Source organism: Panulirus ornatus, chromosome 34 (assembly GCF_036320965.1).
Source record: "Panulirus ornatus isolate Po-2019 chromosome 34, ASM3632096v1, whole genome shotgun sequence".
NCBI lineage: Eukaryota > Metazoa > Arthropoda > Malacostraca > Decapoda > Palinuridae > Panulirus > Panulirus ornatus.
Window position 1 is genome coordinate 16,341,438 of NC_092257.1, and position 23,065 is coordinate 16,364,502.

Below are 23,065 nucleotides of genomic sequence, written 5' to 3' on the forward strand. Positions count from 1 at the left end.
TAAACAGTAATGAGTTTCACCACATACCTCACGCAGTCAGAGTTCATTAAGCACTGGAAATATTCATATGGCTTCTCACCAGTATGAAGTCATGTGCTGCCCTATACTACTCTGGAAACTGGTTTTTGGCTCTGTGGACATACATGTGCTTTCATTCCTGTATGAGTAGTCACTGGGAGCATTCATATGGCTTCTCACCTGTATTAACAGTCATGTATTGCAATAAATCTCTCCAATAGGAAAATGTCTTTTAGCACTGTGAACAGTGATATGGCTTCTCTCTGGAAGGTTTATACCAGTGTGGTTTACTGAAGTACTTCTTTGGAAGGGCTTTTGACACTGTGGACGTTCATATAGCTTCTCTCCAGTGTGAATATTTGTGCTGTACTAATTGATCCCTGTGACAGAAGTTCTTATTGTATGTATTACAATAAATCACTCCAATAGGAGAATGTTTTTTAGCACTGTGAACAATGATATGGCTTCTCTCTCGAAGGTCTGTAACTTATGTGAACATTAAGTAAATACCATTGTGGTTTACTAAAGTACTTCTTTGGAAGGGCTTTTGGCACTGTGAACATTCACATAGCTTCTCTCCAGTGTGAATATCTGTGCTGTGCTAAGTGATCCCTCTGACAGAAGCTCTTATAGCATGTGAGCATTCATATGGTTTCTCTCTTGTATGAATGATCGTGTGCTTCATTGAAATATTTTTCTGGGAGAAGAACTAACAATGTGAACACTTATGCGGCCTCTTTCCTGCATGAACATACATTACTTTAAATGGATCTTCAGGGAAAAGATCTTTTGGCTTTTCAAAAATTTATATGGCTTCTTTCCTGTACGAGTATTCATGTGCTTCACTAAATCAGTTTTTGGGAGAAGGCCATTTTGCATTGCAAACATTCATGTGGCTCTTTACTTGTATGAACAGTCATGTGCCACACCAGACCACTCATCTAGGTCTTTTGGCACTGTGAACGTTTTATATGGCTTCTTTCTTGTGTAAAGAGTCACATGCTTCACTAGAGTATTTCTCCAGAAGGAATTTTGGCTGCGTGAATATGTGAATGGCATCTCGCTTTTATGAGCAATCCTGTGCCACACCAAATCATTCTTCAAGAAGAAAGTCTATTAATTATAGGAAAATTCATGTGGTTTCTCTCATGTGAGTATTCAAGTGCCTCTCAGATTGAATCCTCTGGGAAAAAGTCCTTTGAATATGTGAACATTCGTATTGCTTCTCTCTTGTTGGAAGGAATTTGCTCCTAAGGTATTACCCTTTTGGGAGAAAGCCTTAGGGTATTGTAAGTATTCAGATAGCTCCTATCCATGGTGAGTAAAAATGTACTTCACTGAAGTAGCCAATGCATCCAGCAGTGGATTCATTAGCTGGTTGATGATGATAATGAATACACACACACACACACACACACACACACATATATATATATATATATATATATATATATATATATATATGCTGGTAGCCACCATGAAGATTAAAGGGCTTTCGTGAATGATTCACACATTCCTGAAGAAATGAATCATCCACGAGCAAACACAGGCTGCTTGGAAACTGCAAACAATCAACACTTACACAATGAAATAGAGAAGCTTTCAGTACAATCCCACCTCAACATGCTCAGGTCTCAATTCTATGTTCCACCATTAGACCCCTCCCACCCAGATCACTTCATAACTAACCACCAGTTCTCTATGAGAAATAAAAAGCTTACCCCTGCCTTACACTTCAGCATCCTCTACTCACTGGAAATGAGCTGCAGAAACCAAGTGTCTCTGTAAGAGACACGTGGGAGTCATCTTTGTACCTAACCAACTTCCAGAACTGTGTCTCTTAAGAATATTCCAGTTTCTCAACCTTACCTATCCTTTCCAGACTCGGCGACACAATTGGTCTGTGTACGTGAACCCTGTTGGTGTGGATGCTGGTGTGAAGTTCTTCCAGTCACGATGTGTGGCTGCAGGTTACCGCTGGAATCCCTACCTGATCCACTTGGCCTTCCCAAATGATGTAAGTCTTTCCAAGGATTTAATGTTGATCACTGGGACACTTACTTGGGAAATATTTTAGGTACACAAGGTTTATTCATTTGATTATATTTTTTTTGGTGTATACATCTATGTGTAATTACATATTTTGCAGTTTGGTATAGGGATGGTGATCTAGTCCCTTGGTCCCATCTTTTGAAGTTTCTCTTCTGTCTTACAACATATTAAACATTTATTTGTACTATGAGTTTCTTGCTTAAATTCTTGTAATGTTGTTTGGTTGCTCCATCTTTGCATCTCTCAATGAAATGTTTACTGTCATCATGAAAGCGGTTTAGAAACTTTAAGGTTGTGATGAAGTTTTGCCTAATTCTTCACCCTTGTGATGGGCAAATTTGTGTAATTGTAACTCAGCTTTCTTCTATTATCATCTTTTTATATTACTTCTTTGTGCTTCTGCAAGTTTGTGGACCAAACTTGGTAGGCATGTTCTAATCTTAAGCTAGTATACAGTATGCATCAGTGACCATGCCTCTTTCTTAACTTATAGTTTTTAAACTGGTTGATGTCTTGTAATTTCCTACTTAAGCTAGTCCTAATGAACTCTCTACCATCCTCAGAGAGACTTCTATGAGAGGGAATGTAGCCCAGAAGTGCCCCTGAGATGTGATGTTGGGGACTTGTCAGGACGTCTCGGAACCATCGATGTTGGTGATAAGAGATATGTCTTTGTTGACCAGAATCTCCCACTGAGTGAGTTTACTGAAAGTAGTGTAGTTGCTGCTGTTTAGGTATTTATGTAATCTCTTTTGAATTACATAAGAAGTACTATTAAAGACTGTTTATTGTTGCTTAAGAGAACACTTATTTAGTTTAGTATAAAAATTAGTTTAGCATACAAAGTGAAAGTATTATTCCTTATGATTAAAAATTACATAAAGTAACATATGTTTTATGTGTGTTGGTATACTATTAACATAAATCACTCATGTGGAGTACAAGTGTTGGACTCTCAGTTTTTGTTAAAGCAAGGTGGCATACAAGAAGAAATATGTTATGGTTTATATGTGTTGGTATACTATTAACATAAATCACTCATATGGAGAAAAAATGTTGGACTCTCCTCAGTTTTTGTTAAAGCAAGGTGGCATACAAGAAGAAATATGTTTTGTATATATTCAACAGAGTTATCTTTACGTGAAGAATTTCTTTTTGCTGTCATTTGTTTAATTTTTTTGTTAGAATTGTAACTTTACAATGTATGTTTTCATCACCATTCACCTCTGCCACTGCCTTACAGTTTTTCTCTTATTTGAATTCTTATGTTCCCACTCATTTGCTTACTCTCTTCTTTATCTCACACTCACTGTTGCCCATCACTTCACAGTGTCATTCTCCTCCTCTGCCATTAACCTTTTATTTGATATCTGCCTTTATATCCTATGTACTGCACCCTCTAACATTCACTCTACATTTTCCTTTATCTCTAGGGGGTCCACATGGCATCATGAATCGAGCAATAATCATTCACAATGAAAATGCTGGAGTAGAGAGGTTTGCCTGTGCCAACATTGAACCTGATGATGATATCATCAAGTGGGTCAACCTCAAGAAGGTGCCAAAGTTCTCTGCGTGAGTACTAACATACATATCTGAAAGATAGAGAAAAAATTGAGTAAATCTGGAATACTTTTTACTAGTAAACTCAGCCTTTTCTTAATACTGATACTTATATAAATGCAATAATTTCTATAAATGTAGGTTCTAGTCATGCAGTACAATACAATGAACTATTTCTCTTTATTGTGGATGTGTTGGAAATGAAACATTCGAGGACAATATGTGGTGTGAGGTGGTTTGATCGAGTGAGTAATGAAAGGGTAAGAGAGATGCGTGGAAATATAAAGAGTGTGGTTGAGAGAGCAGAAGAGGGTGTGTTGAAATGGTTTGGACATATGGAGAGAATGAGAGGAAAGATTGACGAAGAGGATATATGTGTCAGATGTGTATGTGTCAGAGGTGGAGGGAACAAGAACCGGGAGACCAAATTGGAGGTGGAAAGATGGAGTGAAAAAGATTTTGAGCAATCAGGGCCTGAACATACAGGAAGGAGAGGCGTGCAAGGAACAGAGTGAAATGGAACGATGTGATATACCAGGGTCAACGTACTGTCAGTGGACCGAACCAAGGCATGTGAAACGTTTAGGGTAAACCATGGAAAGGTCTGTGGAGTCTGGATGTGTATAGGGAGTTGTGGTTTCAGTGCATTACACATGATAGTTAGAGACTTAGTGTAAATGAATGTAGCTCTTTTTGTCTGTTTTCCTGGCACTACTTCACAGAAGCAGGGAATAGCGATGCTGTTTCCTTTGGGTCATCTTGGCATCAAGAATAGATGAAAGCAAGCAGGTATGGATATGTACATGTGTATACATGCATATGTCTGTGTATGTATATATGTGGGTATAGGCATTTATATATATATGGGGGGTGGGCAGACTAGAAAGGGTAGTGATTGGTGGGATGAAGAAGTAAGATTATTAGTGAAAGAGAAGAGAGAGGCATTTGGACAAGTTTTGCAGGGAAATAATGCAAATGACTGGGAGATGTATAAAAAAAGAAAGAGGCAGGAGGTCAAGAGGTGAAAAAGATGGCAAAAGAGAGTTGGGGTGAGAGAGTATCATTAAATTTTAGGGAGAATTAAAAGATGTTTTGGAAGGAGGTAAATAAAGTGTGTAAGACAAGGGAACAAATGGGAACATTAGTGAAGGGGGCTAATGGGGAAGTGATAACAAGTAGTGGTGATGTGAGAAGGAGATGGAGTGAGTGTTTTGAAGATTTGTTGAATGTGTTTGATGATAGAGTGGCAGATATAGGGTGTTTTGGTCGAGGTGGTGTGCAAAGTGAGAGGGATAGGGAGAATGATTTGGTAAACAGAGAAGAGGTAGCAAAACCTTTGCGGAAGATGGAAGCTGCCAAGGCAGCGGGTTTGGATGGTATTGCAGTGGAATTTATTACAAAAGGGGGTGACTATATTCTTGACTGGTTGGTAAGGTTATTTAATGTATGTATGACTCATGGTGAGGTGCCTGAGGACTGGCGGAATGCTTGCATAGTGCCATTGTACAAAGGCAAAGGGCATAAGAGTGAGTGCTCAAATTACAGAGGTATAAGTTTGTTGAGTATTCCTGGGAAATTATATGGGAGGGTATTGATAAAGAGGGAGAAGGCATGTACAGAGCGTCAGATTGGGGAGAGCAATGTGGTTTCGGAAGTGGTAGAGGATGTGTGGACCAGGTGTTTGCTTTGAAAAATGTTTGTGAGAAATACTTAGAAAAACAAATGGATTTGTATGTAGAATTTATGGGTCTGGAGAAGGCATATGATAGAGTTGATAGAGATGCTATGTGGAAGGTATTAAGAATATATGGTGTAGGAAGTAAGTTGTTAGAAGCAGTGAAAAGTTTTTATCGAGGATGTCAGGCATGTGTATGTGTAGGAAGAGAGGAAAGTGATTGGTTCTCAGTGAATGTTGGTTTGCGGCAGGGGTGCGTGATGTCTCCATGGTTGTTTAATTTGTTTGTGGATGGGGTTGTTAGGGAGCTGAATGCAAGAGTCTTGGAAAGAGAGGCAAGTATTCCGTCTGTTGTGGATGAGAGAGCTTGGGAAGTGAGTCAGTTTTTGTTCGCTGATGATACAGTGCTGGTGGCTGATTCGGGAGAGAAGCTGGTTACTGAGTTTGGTAAAGTGTGTGAAAGAAGAAAGCTGAGAGTAAATGTGAATAAGAGCAAGGTGATTAGGTACAGTAGGGTTGAGGGGCAAGTCAACCGGGAGGTAAATTTGAATGGAGAAAAACTGGAGGAAGAGAAGTGTTTTAGATATCTGGGAGTGGACTTGGCAGCGGATGAAACCATGGAAGCGGAAGTGAATCATAGGGTAGGGGAGGGGGTAAAAGTTCTGGGAGCATTGAAAAATGTGTGGAAGTCGAGAATGTTATCTTGGAACGCAAAAATGGGTATGTTTGAAGGAATAGTGGTTCCAACAATGTTATATGGTTGCGAGGCGTGGGCTATAGATAGAGGTGTGCGGAGGAGGGTGGATGCGCTGGAAATGATATTTTTGAGGACAATATGTGGTGTGAGGTTGTTTGATCGAGTAAGTGATGAAAGGGTAAGAGAGATGTGTGGTAATAAAAAGATTGTGGTTGATAGAGCAGAAGAGGGTGTTTTGAAATGGTTTGGTCACATGGAGAGGATGAGTGAGGAAAGATTGACAAAGAGGATATATGTGTCAGAGGTGGAGGGAAGAAGAGAAGTGGGAGACCAAATTGGAAGTGGAAAGATGGAGTGAAAAAGATTTTGAGTGATCGGGGCCTGAACATGCAGAGGGTGAAAGGCGTGCAAGGAATAGAGTGAATTGGAACGATGTGGTACACCGGGGTCGACGTGCTGTCAATGGATTGAACCAGGGCATGTGAAGTGTCTGGGGTAAACCATGGAAAGTTCTGTGGGCCTGGATGTGGAAACTGAGCTGTGGTTTCGGTGCATTATTACATGACAGCTAGAGACTGAGTGTGAACGAATGTGGCCTTTGTTGTCTTTTCCTAGCGCTACCTCACGCACATGAAGGGGGGAGAGGGTTTGTTACTTCATGTGTGGCGGGGTGGCGATGGGAATGAATAAAGGCAGACTATGAATTATGTACATGTGTATATATGTATATGTCTGTGTGTATATATATGTATACGTTGAGATGTATAGGTATGTATATGTGCGTGTGTGGACGTGTATGTATATACATGTGTATGTGGGTGGGTTGGGCCATTCTTTCGTCTGTTTCCTTGCGCTACCTTGCTAACGCGGGAGACAGCGACAAAGCTAGATAAAATAAAAATAAATAAATATATATATATGTGTGTGTGTGTATATGAGTGGATGGGCCATTCTTATATATACTATTTATTATTCATTATTTATTTTGCTTTGTCGCTGTCTCCCGTGTTTGCGAGGTAGCGCAAGGAAACAGACAAAAGAAATGGCCCAACCCACCCCCATACACATGTATATAAATACACGTCCACCCACGCAAATATACATACCTATACATCTCAATGTACACATATATATACACACACAGACACATACATATATACCCATGGACACAATTCACACTGTCTGCCTTTATTCATTCCCATCGCCACCTCGCCATACATGGAATAACAAACCCCCTCTCCCCTTCTTACATATACATTCTTATATATTCTTATATATACACAAATTTTTTTTTCATGTTTTAGCCTCAGCCAGACACAGTTCGTCAACTTACCCCTTAGGATGGACAGACAGCTGGGTTGACTGCATACTAACTTCCGCAACCAGGTTTCAAACCCGTGAGCTTGCTTTGGGCAGCCCGTGAATATATCTCTGTCAGGATTAGAAACAATTACACTATGTTCAGTATATATTCATATTGTACTAATATAATGTTTAAACATATTTCTCCCTCTGTGTAGTAGAAACAGGATTAAAGTGTATATTCACTGAAAGCTAAGACCATGTTCCCATCTCCCCCCCAAAAAAATACCATGGAGTTAGTAATTCATATAAACCACACACATTTTTCTCCAATCCTTTCCCTTAGACCAACCTTCATGGATGATGTGAGGGAAGTACTTGGGGCACCTGAGTGGTACTTGGCTGCTGATTTGCAGACTGTGACCTTATCCAGTGATTTGGAGTGTGTTACCTTTGTCGTCCACTTCAAGGGTATGTTCCTAGCCCCTCTTGGATACCATTATCCTTTAATGTTTAGTAGCATCTGTATCTTAATTACATATATAATAAACTTTTCTCCTTATATTCCAAGGTTCCCTTCCATTTGGGATGATTACTTGTGCTTTTGGTTATACATTTTCATCATTCACACCATGAGGGTGTTATCCCTGTTTTGAGTGTTCACCTACATGTGTCCTAATATTCTCTTATATTTTTTGTATCCCAATCCCACCACTTTTTTTAAAGATTATTGCACCATGAGCCTTAATAGCCTTGGAATTCCTGTGTCCTCTTCTCATGCAACTACCTCCTAACTGATTATGACTGCTGACACCTACTGCTGACTCCCATACTGTTCCTGAACTTTAAGCTACCATGAAATTCAAATTATCCTCATGATTTCCCGCAGGACCCCAGGCTAACCAGCTGGAGCTTGACTTCTCACGTATCCTAGCAGGTGGTATTGTGCACCACCCAACCATCTCTATCCGTGGTGTATACCCAGACCCAAAACGCCCAAAGAAGGTTCCTTATAGAACTTGCGGAGGCCTTGAAGAGGATGACATTCTGAAGGATAAGTGTAAGTTGGTTTTGTCAGGTTGATAGTTAGAGGCATAGAATTATCTGTTAAAAATGAGATTCTTTTCACATATCATTATATATACATATAGAAAACATGACAATGGGAAAAGCATTCCCAATGAATGAAAGATAGCTTTTTATTTATATGATATCATTTTCAGTTCTCTTTTTTGCCAACTGCTGTCATCTACTGGCAAGCTGAAATAAATGGCATAAACAGGAATCTATTGCTTTTAGCTAACTTTTTCTAGGCATACAAAAGACTCTCTGTACTGAGACCCTTTTTCCTATCATGGCATGTAATGAGTGAAAATCAGGTGTAATTTAGTCCAATAATACATTAAAACCTAAAGTAAATATTTCAAACTGCCTCTGCAGTATGTACTTAAATTTTCAAAGTAGCCATGGCCATTGGCTCCTGTTTTAGCAAACGAAATATTTACATAGGTTCTTTGCTGTATCAATGTTTGTATCTCGCAATGTTAGTTAATAATTCAAAATACAGAAATACAGTGTAGTTTGTAGCAGTCATTCTATTTCATAAAGCTGTTTCTTCTTACTGACAGTTTCCTAAATAATTCCCTTTCCCTTTTACAGCAAAAAGTTGGTGGAAAGTGCTCACAGGAGATTTGGAGGATTCACCCAGTTCTGCCCCTTCTGTGTCACATACCTCAGTCCTTAAGTTAGTCCCTCTGGTGGCTTTTCTCAGAGCTGCCATGTATTACGCATATAACTTTTAGCTTTCTTAGCACCTGATATGCCTACACTCTAGTTATCAAGAAAGCTGAACCAAAACCTTTTATATGAAGTTCCCAGAGATGTGACATCAAATGGAAAGTATAAATGTGCTATATTTTTCTAGTTCTTGCTAAATGACATGTAGAACATATATTTTATTTAAAGAATATATATTCAATGATGTGAAGTATCACAGTTTACAAATGGACTGTATATCTTTATAATAATCTATATACATATTCTTTATCTTTTAGTATTGTTGTATCCTACTGCCTAGTCGTGAATTTTATGATTTTTAGTATTTAGGAATGGACACTAGGTACTGTTCACTTTTAACAAAAAATGAGAGCTTAGAATACAATGCAGTACAAAATTATATTACCAGTTACTTTTTGGAATTAAGTAGCTAGTTTAAGTATTAGTGCTGTGCACAAACGAGTAAATGTATCTATGACTGGATGTTGTATTATCAGTACCTCTCCATCCTAGAAACTAAAATGCTATTCTAAATGATTAAACAAATAAATGAATACTGTTCACTTTACATAAAATATTATCAAGCCTGTGTTAACCTTTGAAAAATATTTTACTTTATCTTGATAATATTAGCTATTAGTATATGTTAAGGAAATTTCTTTTACGTTTTCAAACTTAGATTATTTCATGGCTTTTAACGGGTAGTCCTCTGGAACTCATTTGATGATGACTGCATTTACAAGCAGTTTGCCAAAATACAAACTGGAATCAAAGATACTGCATCAAAGTAACTTATTAGTTAGTCACCTCAACTAAACAGTTCCCTGAAGATAAACATGAGAATAAAACATGCATTCTTAAAGTGTCTGTAGTTTTGAATATTCCATGCTGTTAAATTACAGTAGAGGCACAGATGTGTATGAAATTTTGACATACAGTATAATGATGAAATACTAAATCTGTTAAAAACATTAGAATTAGCAGTGTGTACAGATCACACCTCTTAAAGGTTGTATGAACTTGGTCTCTGTAGTTACACTACTATTGCAGGTTCAAAATCTTGATACAGCACTGTTGATATGGTTTGGAAAATTTCCGCTGAACTCAAATGGTAGAAATCAATGAAAAAATGGTGAACATTTACAGTCTTCTTTGTACAGCACTGAAAAGATTTGGAACTTGCCTTTTTAAGCTTACTTACATGCTGAGGACTTGATAGTTTTCTGTGTTGTAGCCTTACACTGCTGATCAATTTGAAATATTTCCTTAGTTCCCATGGATGAAATGGTTGTGAAAATATGCCATATCTTGAGCATATACTCTGAAAAAGGTTGAAAATTTGCTTTATCATAAGCTTAGATAAAAAAAAAAATCTACAAGTGTTGTATCATGTAAACTAATAAGAGTTTTTAAAATATATTCTCCTTATGATACAGTTAATACATATTTGAAATATATTGTTGTAAGTCGAGGTAATGCGTATGGTCTGACAGCTTTGTGTAGTTTAGATTTCAGAAGAACTTAATTATTGTGACAAAAAAATTATTGTCGTGCTGTAATACTACTTATACTATGTTGACATAAGTGAAGTGTTTGAAAATTTTGCCACTTGACTTAGCTGGTAACAACATTAGTGCACTTTTTACATATTGACTTGTTTTGAGAGGTCCTGTAATTAACAAATCATCATATGTGAAGCTTTAGCTACAAGATGATTCCACTCCTAGTAGGATCCAAGATCAATTGTCCTACTTGTTTGCATGTATCTACAAAATGCAACTTACAATGACTGCCACATGCAGGATCTAATACTGAATGGCATCTTTTCACCTTGCTACCAACTTTTCTTCTATCTATCTATCTGTATCTCCTGTCACCCATTCCCTTTGGGAACTTCATCAAGGGGTTAGCCCCTGCAAAAAAGCCTCCATAACTGTTGAACTCCTGTGCAGCTTCTTAGCCTTTAGTGCCTCATCCTTAACAGTCCCGCTGACAGAAGGCAACGCTAGCACAGTGTTTCTAGAGGCTCCTAAATAATTTTCCTATCGCCTACTTCTACTTTATGTTGTAGTCTAATGTTCCAACTTACTACTTCTACCTAATGCTTCCACCTAATGACCTTAATCTGCTACTTCTATCTAATGTTTCTTTGTAATGCTTCTGATATTCTTACCTACTACCAACACTGCTTTTCATCCAAAAAATTAAGCCTTTCATTCTTTCATCAGTTTCCACCACTTGATTAAACTCATGTCTTTATAATGACTGAACACTATGAGCTAGTGCTGCCTAAATGTGGCAGGAATGTGTATAATCGTTCATTATGTTTACAGCATTATGTGCACTTTTTTAATAAGCCATACAATAAAATGCTTTTTGGATATTAATTGGTTGTAATACATTCTAGTAAACTTTAGTACCTAAAATTAAACTGTTGTAAAGTGTTTTGTATATATCAATCTTGTTCATATGATTTTATTTACCTGAAGGAACTTGGAACATTTTCCCTTTGCCTAAAAGCAATGATCATATAACATCGCATCTAGATGTATATTCCTCACACTCCTGCAGATTTTCTACGAGTATCAAAAATAGTTGTGTACATCATCTCTGTAGAGGGAGCTGCTGATATGTGCAGAAAGCCAAGGTCTAACATTATCACATGTGGGGGTATGAGCAACATGAAATTACTCGCACTACTCCATAAATATTACTTCCAGAAAATGCAAGACTGCATTCACTGATCAGTACTCTAGCATTCTCTAATCATCAGTGAAGCTCCTTCCTATCTACACAAAACAGTTAATGCAAAAGCTTCCTATGCAGGGAAGTTACATGAATGTAACATATGATCAACTGTCCTATCTTATGATTCCTTCATAATCTGACAAACTTTTTTTATTTATTTCCCTTGTATGATATGTGAAGAATTGTGTGTAAATATAGTTCCTTTAGAGAAATTTTTTCTGAATGTTGATATGGGAGAACTTTAAACATTGTAAATTCTGCACATCAGCTACGCAGCTGTACTGTGTGTATGCTTCTTATGCTATGCAGATTCTGCACATTAAAAGATGTAAAAACTGTATTTGTTTAAATTGATTCCAATGAAGCAGACATTATTATACATATAGTATGCAATGCCTTACTTTCACATTATATCCTAAATATTACTTATAGATGATGATTAAATGATTTATAACTGGAAAATCCCATTCATATTCTATGCTGTCATGTAGGTGACACACGAGCACCATATGTATCTCTAATGCCTTTTCCCTCTGGGAACTCCCTCAAGGGGGTGGCCGCATCAAAAGTCTCCATGAATGGTGAACTCCAGTGCCACTTCTTAGCCTTTAGTGCCTCAACCTTCCCAGGCCTCTGGCAGTGGGGTAACTCAGCGTTTCAAAATGCTCCTGCCTAAATGTTCCTACCAACTTCTGCCTAGTGTGTCGAACTAATGTTACAACCTACTACTTCTACCTAATGCTTCCACCTAATGTTACAACCTACTACTTCTACCTAATGTTTCTAACATACTACTTTCTATCTAATGCTCTTACCTATTGTTCCTACCTACTACTTCAATCCAATGCTCAGTTTTGTCAAACGGCAGGGCTAGAACATAGTGCTCACCACAGAGTTACGAAGAATGAGATGTGCGAGTTAAGCTAGGAGAAATTGTATGTTTGTAGACAGTATGCCAGCAGTTCATGTGTGGGTTAAGCAAAAAGAAAAGACACCTCATGGAGTCAGAGGAGTGCAACCTGACAATCAATGAAGTACTGGCTCACTACACAGCCATCACTAACCCTCCAGATACCCAAACAGTTAATACCAGTAATATACCTCCCTGGTAAGTGGCTACCTGCTAACTAACAACCCTCATAATGGTTTCACGAAGTACTACAAAAATTTTATAATCCTTACTACATCTAGGCCTGAGCACTCAGTTGCTAGTCTGCTTATAAAGGCTTCCTTTGTGACCTAATTGTTTCACTGTATTACACATACATATTCTTAGATGAACTATATAAGCATTGATACATAAATATTTTTCATAAAATAGTACAAAATGTGCTGTCACTGGATTGAACCAGGGCATGTGAAGCGTCGGGTAAACCTCGTAAAGTTTTGTGGGGCCTGGATGTGGAAAGGGAGCTGTGGTTTCGGTGCATTACACATGACAGCTAGAGATTGAGTGTGAATGAATGTGACCTTTGTTGTCTTTCCTAGCGCTCCCTCATGCGCATGGGAGGGAGGAGGGTGCCATTTCATGTGTGGCAGGGTGGCAATGGAAATGGATGAAGGCAGCAAGTATGGATATGTACCTGTGTATATATGCATGTGTGGGTGTTTCTGTATATACATGTGTATGTGGGTGAGTTGGGCCATTCTTTCTTCCGTTTTCTTGCGCTACCTTACTAACATGGGAGACAGTGACTAAGTATAATGAATACATATAAAAAATTAATAGTACAAAACCATGTAGCACTTGTGTGACTTTAAACAGGGCACTGATACAGCTTATCAAGAAAGTAAACCTGCGGTATGATGTAGATAACATTACTGACTGGTGACAGGAAAGTGTCAACATTATGTTTCTAACTACATTCATGGGAATTAGTATCACCATGAGTAGATGTAAATAAAAATCAAATTCAGTGATAACTAAATTTAGTAACAGTGAATTTACCAAATGAATTGACTTAAACTGGCTTGAGTGAATGCCATTTGCCCACTGTTCTTGCCTTGCCACCCTAAAGCAAACCTCCATCCCTATGTGTCTGTTTTATTTCATTATACCCTCAGCCTTTGAAACACTACCCTACATCACACTTTTTATTTTGGCAAAAAGAAATGCAATAAAAAACTGCCCAGATAACCTTAAGACTAAAGATGGTGAATTCAGCAGCCTACTTAATTCACAGCTTGTACAGACTTGATATATGTGTCAGAAGTGTATTAAACAAGGAAGAAGGAGAGACAAATTGGAGATGGAAAGTTGGAGTGAAAAATGTTTTGAGCATCTGGGGCCTAAACATGCAGGAGGGTGAAACTGAACTGGAACGATGTGGTATACTGGGGTCAACTTACTGTCAATGGACTGAACTAGGGAATGTGAAGCATCTGGGGTAAACCATGGAAAGGTCTGCGAGGCCTAGATAAGCATAGGGAGTTGTGGTTTCAGTGCATTAGACATGATATCTAGAGAATGGATGTGAGCGCATGCGGCTTTTCTTCTTCTGTTCCTGCCTCACTAACACAGGAAATGGCTGTCACACACACACACACACACACACACGTGTGGCGGGGTGGCGATGAGAATGAATAAAGGCAGACAGTATGAATTATGTACATGTGTATATATGAATATGTCTGTGTGTATATATATGTATACATTGAGATGTATAGGTATGTATATTTGCGCGTGTGGACGCGTATGTATATACATGTGTATGTGGGTGGGTTGGGCCATTCTTTCGTCTGTTTCCTTGCGCTACCTCGCTAACACGGGAGACAGCGACAAAGCAAAATAGATAAATTAAATATATATATATATATATATATATATATATATATATATATATATATATATATATATATATATATATTTTTTTTTCTAAACTATTCGCCATTTCCCGCGTTAGCGAGGTAGCGTTAAAAACAGAGGACTGGGCCTTTGAGGGAATATCCTCACCTGGCCCCCTTCTCTGTTCCTTCTTTTGGAAAATTAAAAAAATAATGAGAAGGGAGGATTTCCAGCCCCCCGCTCCCTCCCCTTTTAGTCGCCTTCTACGACACGCAGGGAATACGTGGGAAGTATTCTTTCTCCCCTATACATATATATATATATATATATATATATATATATATATATATATATATATATATATATATATACTCCCAGATATCTAAAACACTTCCCTTCCTCCAGTCTTTCTCCATTCAAACCCACCTCACAATTGACTTGTCCCTCAACCCTACTGTACCTAATAACCTTGCTCTTATTCACATTTACTCTCACCTTTCTTTCACACACTTTACCAAACTCAGTCACCACCTTCTGCAGTTTCTCTCCCGAATTAGCCACCAGCGCTGTATCATCAGCAAACAACAACTGACTCACTTCCCAAGCCCTGTCATCCACAACAGACTGCATACTTGCCCATATCTCCAAAACTCTTGCATTCACCTCCCTAAGAACACCATCCATAAACAAATTAAACAACCACAGAGACATCACGCACCCCTGCCGCAAACAGACATTCACTGAGAACCAATCACTTTCCTCTCTTCCTACCCGTACACATGCCTTACATCCTCGATAGAAACTTTTCACTGCTTCCAGCAACTTGCCCCCCACACCATATGCTCTTAATACCTTCCACAGAGCATCTCTATCAACTCTAACATATGCCTTCTCTACATCTATAAATGCTACATACAAATCCATATTTTTCTAAGTATTTCTCACATACATTCTTCAAAGCAAACACCTGATCCTTACATCGCCTACCACTCCTGAAAAAATACCGCTCTTCCCCAATCTGATGTTCTGTACATGCTTTCACCCTCTCAATCAATACCCTCCCATATAATTTCCCAGGAATACTCAACAAACTTATACCTCTGTAATTTGAAAACTCACCTTTATCCCCTTTGCCTTTGTACAATGGCACTATACATGCATTCCGACAATCCTCAGGCACTTTACCATGAATACCCTTACCAACCAGTCAACAACACATTCACCCCCTATTTTAATAAATTCCACTGCAATACCATCCAAACACGCCGCCTTGCCGGCTTTCATCTTCCGCAAAGCTTTCACCACCTCCTCTCTGTTTACCAAACCATTCTCCCTGACCCTCTCGCTTTGCACACCACCTCGACTAAAACACCCTATATCTGCCACTCTATCATCTAACACATTCAACAAAACTTCAAAATACTCACTCCATCATTACTTGTTATTATCTCCCCATTTACCTCCTTCACCGATGTTCCCATTTGTTCTTTATGTCTTGCGCACTTTATTTACCTCCTTCCAAAACATTTTTATTCTCCCTAAAATTTAATGATACTCTCTCATCCCATTTCTCATACTCTTTTTCACCTCTCACCTTTCTCTTGACCTCCTGCCTCTTTCTTCAATACATCTCCCAGTCATTTGCACTATTTCCCTGCAAAAATCGGCCAAATGCCTCTCTCTTCTCTTTCACAAGTAATCTTACTTCTTCATCCCACTACTCAGTACCCTTTCTAATCTGCCCACCTCCCACGCTTCTCATGCCACAAGCATATGTACATAATTCTAGTCAGTGTAACACGGCAGAACCTTTCCGAAAAGTGTTCGGTGTGGTATGTGCGGGTGGCGGGCGATCGATCACACTCTACGCAGGTCGGGAATGGGATCAAGCAAGGGATAATGAGGTCAGGTTAACAGTTCTTCCTTGTTCACGAGTGTAAATCGACCTCCTATAGGACAGTCGTGCGTTTTATTACTTGGGCGACGAGAACATTACAAAATCCCATGGAACTCAGACATGTTCATAAAGAAAAGGGAGGAATATATGAATATATACTTTGAATGGGTGACAAAAGGAGAATATGCTTCACGGTAGTCCTTTTAACGTTTTGTGACCCGTTGAAATAACAGTCGTCGCTAAGATCATGACGATAAATCGTCAATTTCAGTTTCATATTACAATCGTCGATATCGTTACCCTATCATATATCTGTACTCTGCCACAGTTTCAGTACAAGAGAGGAGGAGTGTGGACAATGTGTGAACGAGGTCCTCATGTGATTACGCTATCGTAAGAGACAATCATCTATGCATATAAATCCCCCAAAACAGGTATGCTGGATCGATGACCCTCCTGTGCATATCATATTATATTCGTTTCCACTCTAATTATACCAGACATGAAAGCAGCACATCTAGCTAATGCTAGGAGGAGTTCGAGTGCTGAAATACTTTGAATTTTCGTCGCAAATGTGCACCACACATGTCTTCAGTTCACAATATTGTGTGTGTAAACAACTTGATAATTGTTTTGTTATATTCAGTCGACTAATATGGATAATAACTGGGTACGAAACTATTATCTTATGCCCAGCTACATGCAAAGTGAACTCCGCAGAAAAAATGAAGAATACACTTAAAATCTCACCATTATGATATGTGAGAAGGGGTTTAAAAATAGCAAAGTTAAGTGGTGGGTGTGTCCGGGAACACCATGGTTCCCCAGAGTTACTGCCTTTGCTATGAATGACTTGGAAATTACTTACTCGGAGCGCATGATCTACTGTGGGGGTCGGGTCGCCTTTCCTGCCATACTCCGCCAGCCCAATAAACGCCATTTAATTTACATAACCCTAAGAGTAACTCAATTAAGACATCAACTATATTTCTTGGGTAAATGTTATATCATACATAAGGTAAAAACCTTACTGATCTAAGCCTGAGTGACGGAATGCGAGAAAGAATTCGAAGGTTTAAGTCCCAAATCCGCCCCTCACTACAGCACTCGCCCCTCGGCTAGAGAAACAGTCTCAGTCACTGTGGCTCTTGGCGTCAGGAGGAACGTGTGTGTCAGAACTCCTCCTTCGTGACATTACGAACACTCAAACTATTACATAAAGCAACCTTATAAATACATACATTATTAAGAAGAAGACGTGTCAAAGATCTGTGGTTGCTGGCAGTGTGATAACGGGAGCGTCTGTGATCTCCACCCGGTTCATTATCAGAAATTCTATACAAAATATTTGGATGACTATATCATGAAATATATATCCTATTGTGATACTACTAAATCTTACAGGGTATAGTGTGAAGCTGTCGTAGAAAAATGCGGCTGGACGAGATATGACTATGAAATATGTTCTATCTGAGGAGCTTATGTTTACACATACCGAGCTCACTAAACACAGGAATAATACACCAAGCAAAGCGACACCTACACCCAACTCTCCTTCACATAGACCGCATTCCACCAGCCTTGCCCCACTAACACACAAACTCCATTTATACAAACCTGAACCTGATTACCCCTATTATACATCGATCCACCCTACACATTAACCAGAACATACCATGCCCACCACACACACACACACACATACTGTGACCCCTGATATAATAACCCCTCCCACGCCTCCCCTCACACACAAATCACAACCACAGTTAAACTCGCACAACACAGACACTTTAGCATAACCAGACACCACACACACACACACACACACACACACACACACACACATACCTCCAGCACCTCTCAAAAAACAAGGAGTAAATTATTAGTATGTAGGTAATGCGTGAGGGGGACACTGGACCTGTTGCGTGACCCAAAAAAAAAACTATGTCGTGTCTACCGGGACGAGACTTGCCAAGATGGCTACCAACACCATAGTGACGAGAGAGAGACAGGAGTTTTGGTCTTATATGAATGTTTATAATCTATTTTTTCATATTGCGAGTTCGAGGAAAAAAAATATTGTTTCACGTTTAATAATCTTGTATATTTCTCTATGTAGACTTCTATCTGTTTGGGATACCTTAAGAAACACGACGTGCGTTAAATGTCATGAAAATGTAATTTCCATTAAGAATATTTATTTTTTTGCTTAGCTTCCTAGTGATGGGAGACATGGAGGATGGTAATGAAAAAGAGAGTAACAAAAATCGATAAAAGTGAAGAGAAGATGAGAAGACGCAAGTGAATCCAAAGTGAATGGATGGTGCGCATTCCAATCCCAGCTCTGGCCAAGCAAGCATCTCTCACACCTGCGTGATCAGAAGCAAGGGAAAGCGAGCAACACACACACGCACACCCTAGCAGCAAGAAAATAAACCAGTGTCAAATAAAAGAACTTTTGAAACACACGAGAAGGACGTTTGATGGAGGCTCAGGACTGGATACGTTAACTGGCGAGGGATAGGTCCATCAAAAACAGTGGCAGTTTACTGACTCTACGCAGGTGTACTGCGCTTGTACAGACGGGGAACAGGGCAGTAGATGAAGACCAGAAGAGGCAGTTGGGAGAACGATAATCTGAAAACAGGAGCAATAGCAACGGCTGGTACACCAGAGGCAACATTCCATAGGAGGCAGCACCAGCAGGAACGGATGAAAAAGTAGCAGTAACTTCCAAGGAAGGAGCAGCAGAAGGAGTAGCAGGAGGAGGTGGAAGTAGGACAGCAGAAGCAGTAGTAAGCCCCTGGTGCGAGCACGAGAGACCATCCTGGAGAAGGCGGCGACGAAGGAGAGAGGATGGGGTGTGGGGCGAGCCAGCCGGCTCCTCCCTCCCCTGAGGTGAACCCCAGCGAACAAGTCAAGGCGGCTCCCAACGGTGCAGGCACCATGCCCCCGGTAGGTGTGTGTGTGTGTGTGTGTGTGTGTGTGTGTGTGTGTAACAAGGGTGTTGCTTCATCCCTTAGCCTTGTATATATATACCAAGCTTCAGTCTCATATCTATATATATATATATATATATATATATATATATATATATATATATATATATATATATATATATAATCCAGCATACGTCTGGTATCCATTTACGAACCAATCTCGAAGGTGAAAAGGAAAAATATCGTTGCCTCCTTCCTGTACAGACAACATTAACACCTTAACACCACAACGCACCAAAATACCACCTATACAGTAATTCTTCACATTAAAAAAAAAAAAAACTAATTTTCGTAGCCGAACAATGGAATCCCCACAAAAATCCTCAGTGACTTTGCTAACTCCCGATAGACATGCATCCAATAGACATCAACACGTGACCCTCCCTTTTAACAGTACAAGGGAGCCATGGCATATCATACACACGAAACTAAAATGGAATTTACCCTCCTAATGGTCATTCTTTTCCCTCTTATCAACTTCACTGTGCCATGATTCGCCCATGATAACATTAACATGTGGGGCATAACCATACCCTTTACTCAATTCTGGAAACCACCTAATCAACATCGAATCCCGTTCGCAACAGTGTGTTCGCACTCATCCTAGCTGTTCATCCTCCCGTGTGGGACTGGTCGATTAAACTGGGCACATGGCTTAGGGCAAGGTATAGGCAAATAGCGTAAGATGGGTTTAAACAGGCCATTCAGTTGCCCGTGCCGTCTCAACAGACATGAATGAATCATAAAGTCTACTTCCACAAAAACTGTGGCAAAGACTTTTTCATTGAGCAGCTCTTTTTATATTCATAAGGGATTCACGCGCCATAGTATGGAGTACTGCTCACATATATCTGGGTTGGTTCTACCTCCATCTCTATCAGGAAGATGGAATAAAATCAGTTTCACTGGCTCTCCTCTCTTCAACCATCCCTTCCCGTAGGCTGAGATGTCACTGCTCTCACACTCGCGCAGTCCTACAGATATACTGTTCTTGTGAGCAGTCTTCCTGTGCCTCCTCTCCAAGGCTTGGACCCGAGGCACGTGTCTGGCACTCCTCTATGCATTATCAAGGGTTTTCGATACGTTATGCAAAGGGTTCACTTAATGGTTGGTCCACCAATTACTATCTTAGCTTCCTGTTTAATCATTTCATTAAACCAAATAATTCATCAAACAATGAATATCGGATGATGTGTCGCTGAGAATGGTGCTCCGACTGGGAAATACTAGAGCCATGACCTTTTTATTTGTCGTTTCTAAAAATTGCCTTTGGGAATTCATAAACTTCGTTTGGGAAGATAAGGTTGGTCTATTTTCCCTTCATCTTCATAGTAATCATCGAATTTAACCCACGCCATTTCTAAACACATACGCAAGAATCAGCTCTCATCATGCAACTCAATTTTTAAACTATTTTTTTCATCACAAACCTGTCCGTTTCTCCACAGTTGTAAAAACACCATTATTCACCCTTTTATGAAACACTAAAAGTCGATAAATCATCAAATTACATAAAGTTAGGAAAGTAAATAACCCGAAACCCCTTCCACTAGCCAATATTGGAGAGAAACAAACATTCATATGAACATCAACCAACCCAACACGAAACGGTCGCACCCCAAACACGTAACACACCCTTTTAAAACCACATATTTAAAGAAATACACGTCAATCAATTACTTTCTACTTGCAAAAACATTAATACATGTATGTATAATACATATCACTGAGGATGACACATTAAATACATAAAACACTAATGATGCGGTCCTCATAATACCTTTCAACAGAGTGGTGGATAAGAACTGGCAATTACCCATTGCTGCAAGTATACAAACGCACGATCATACCCTACACCAGGCCTTCCCTGTTACCATCTCACTAACGGCACCAGAACCAATATGATCCTCAGTTGGTCACTCCGAGTCTAGCACGAATAAAACTTCGACGTCTTTCCTCTACGAGATTTCGGGGGCCCTTAGCCTACGAGGGCCATACTGGAGTACTCTAGGGCGGTAATGAAGCCACACCAATAAAAGATAAACAACACCATAATTAGTATCATGTACATCACGACCAGTACCATAACTGGCACTTCAACCTGCACCATAAACAGCACTACTCTAGCAACATTACTAATACCATAAGCGTTACCGGTATTTGTAAACAACCATCACCACTACCAGCAACATCGAGGACACTACGCGACCCAAAGCTGGATTACCTGATTTAATGGCGACGACTGTTGCAGCGAGCGTGTGACGGCAGGACGACAGTAGAACTAACATCTGGCGACATCATCACTGTGGTCACGTCGCCCAGTTTGGTGTGGGGAGCAACAGCCAGACAGCTTCAGGTACTATGGTGGTCGACGAGTCTCACTGTCCTCCTCAACACCTGTGCTGTCCTAGCCGGATTGAATCCTGGATTTATTTACAATTAGACGAACGCTGGTAGCATGTTTTGGTATCTGGCGTTTGTTATTGGCCAAAGTATTCTCCTTGATTGTACATGAAGTTGTGAGTTGTTTATAAAAAAAAAGTCGAACCCTAGGGAAAAATTGGACTTTCTAAATTAGGCGTCAGGGATTTATGACAGAGGAGCAAAACGTTTCGTGCATCGCTCGTGACGTAATTCGTGAAGAGCTCGCTGATTGGTGGAGCCCTGACTGCTATGCTGGAGGACCTCTTTTTATATAAACTGACGAATGCTGTCGATCAATCCTTTCCGATGCAATAAAGTATTCAGTAGCTGGCACGGACGCCTTTGTCCTCTTTGTAGAATATATCCTCCCACCAAAACTCACCTTTCTGTCAACAAGAAATGGTAGTTGTAGAACAAGTTTATACTTATTTTGGAGACGATGATTAAGACGTGCATACGTTATGTAATTTCATGTAAGTGTATGGATAGATAAGATTTTTCGTAGTAGATACATTTCATATGTTATATCATGGTGTACTAGTAGTTTGATAAGTTTAAATGTAGAACTAGCCTGTAAAACTCTGCCTGAACCAGAGGTATAAAGAGCATCGAATCGCTTTACCTTAACCGTCTTCGTTTACAAAGGCCTTTAAGATTTACGTCACGCACTGTACCAAGCATATAAACTTACGGAGAGATCTGATAGAATTACAATGTATTTCGTTGTATACTTAGCCACCGTATCACTCTCACTTAGAAACATACTTATAGTTCACCATAAGTAGCCACGTCTTATTTGATATCATAATCTCGCACCCTCCTTAAAGGAATCATCAAGTAATCATAAGTATTGCAACTTCACACATTCCTCTAGCAACTTAGAAGAACAAACAACGATATTATAAGTAAAATAACCTACCCATAAGATGATTAATTTACCGTGATAATCAATTTCTTACACAACATTAGTCATGTATAACATTTCTCATTAATCTACTCATTAATCTCAGTCACTTCCGGGAACCCAGAGGCCATTAGCTGCAGAGTGGAAGGCACCCGGGAGCTTGCTGTGTATGCGGCATCAATTCGTAAAAGGTCAACAGTGGATCACAAATGTTTAAAGTTTAAT

The 23,065-nt window shown here is 39.4% G+C and overlaps 2 protein-coding genes and 1 long non-coding RNA gene across 4 annotated transcripts in view; 2 read left to right on the forward strand and 1 right to left on the reverse strand.

The window, feature by feature from the left end:
- LOC139759938 (uncharacterized) overlaps window positions 1-12,169 on the forward strand; it is a 38,780-nt gene extending 26,611 nt beyond the window's left edge. The window contains 6 exon segments of the mRNA XM_071682591.1: window positions 1,901-2,035; window positions 2,634-2,766; window positions 3,504-3,645; window positions 7,654-7,778; window positions 8,197-8,367; window positions 8,967-12,169. Of these exon segments, the coding sequence (XP_071538692.1) occupies window positions 1,901-2,035; window positions 2,634-2,766; window positions 3,504-3,645; window positions 7,654-7,778; window positions 8,197-8,367; window positions 8,967-9,109 (849 nt within the window). The 3' untranslated portion in view covers window positions 9,110-12,169.
- On the reverse strand, window positions 2,840-21,926 carry LOC139759940 (uncharacterized). The gene is made up of 4 exons (XR_011715173.1): window positions 21,737-21,926; window positions 10,285-10,404; window positions 7,339-7,436; window positions 2,840-3,665 (listed from the first exon to the last, which is right to left on the reverse strand). It is a non-coding gene; the product is annotated as an uncharacterized lncRNA (long non-coding RNA).
- LOC139759939 (calpain-A-like) overlaps window positions 17,665-23,065 on the forward strand; it is a 39,276-nt gene continuing 33,875 nt past the window's right edge. For both annotated transcript variants that reach the window (XM_071682592.1, XM_071682593.1), the window contains exons 1-2: window positions 17,665-17,684; window positions 18,727-19,468. In XM_071682592.1, the coding sequence (XP_071538693.1) occupies window positions 19,370-19,468 (99 nt within the window). In that variant the 5' untranslated portion in view covers window positions 17,665-17,684; window positions 18,727-19,369. The remainder of the gene's footprint in view (window positions 17,685-18,726; window positions 19,469-23,065) is intronic.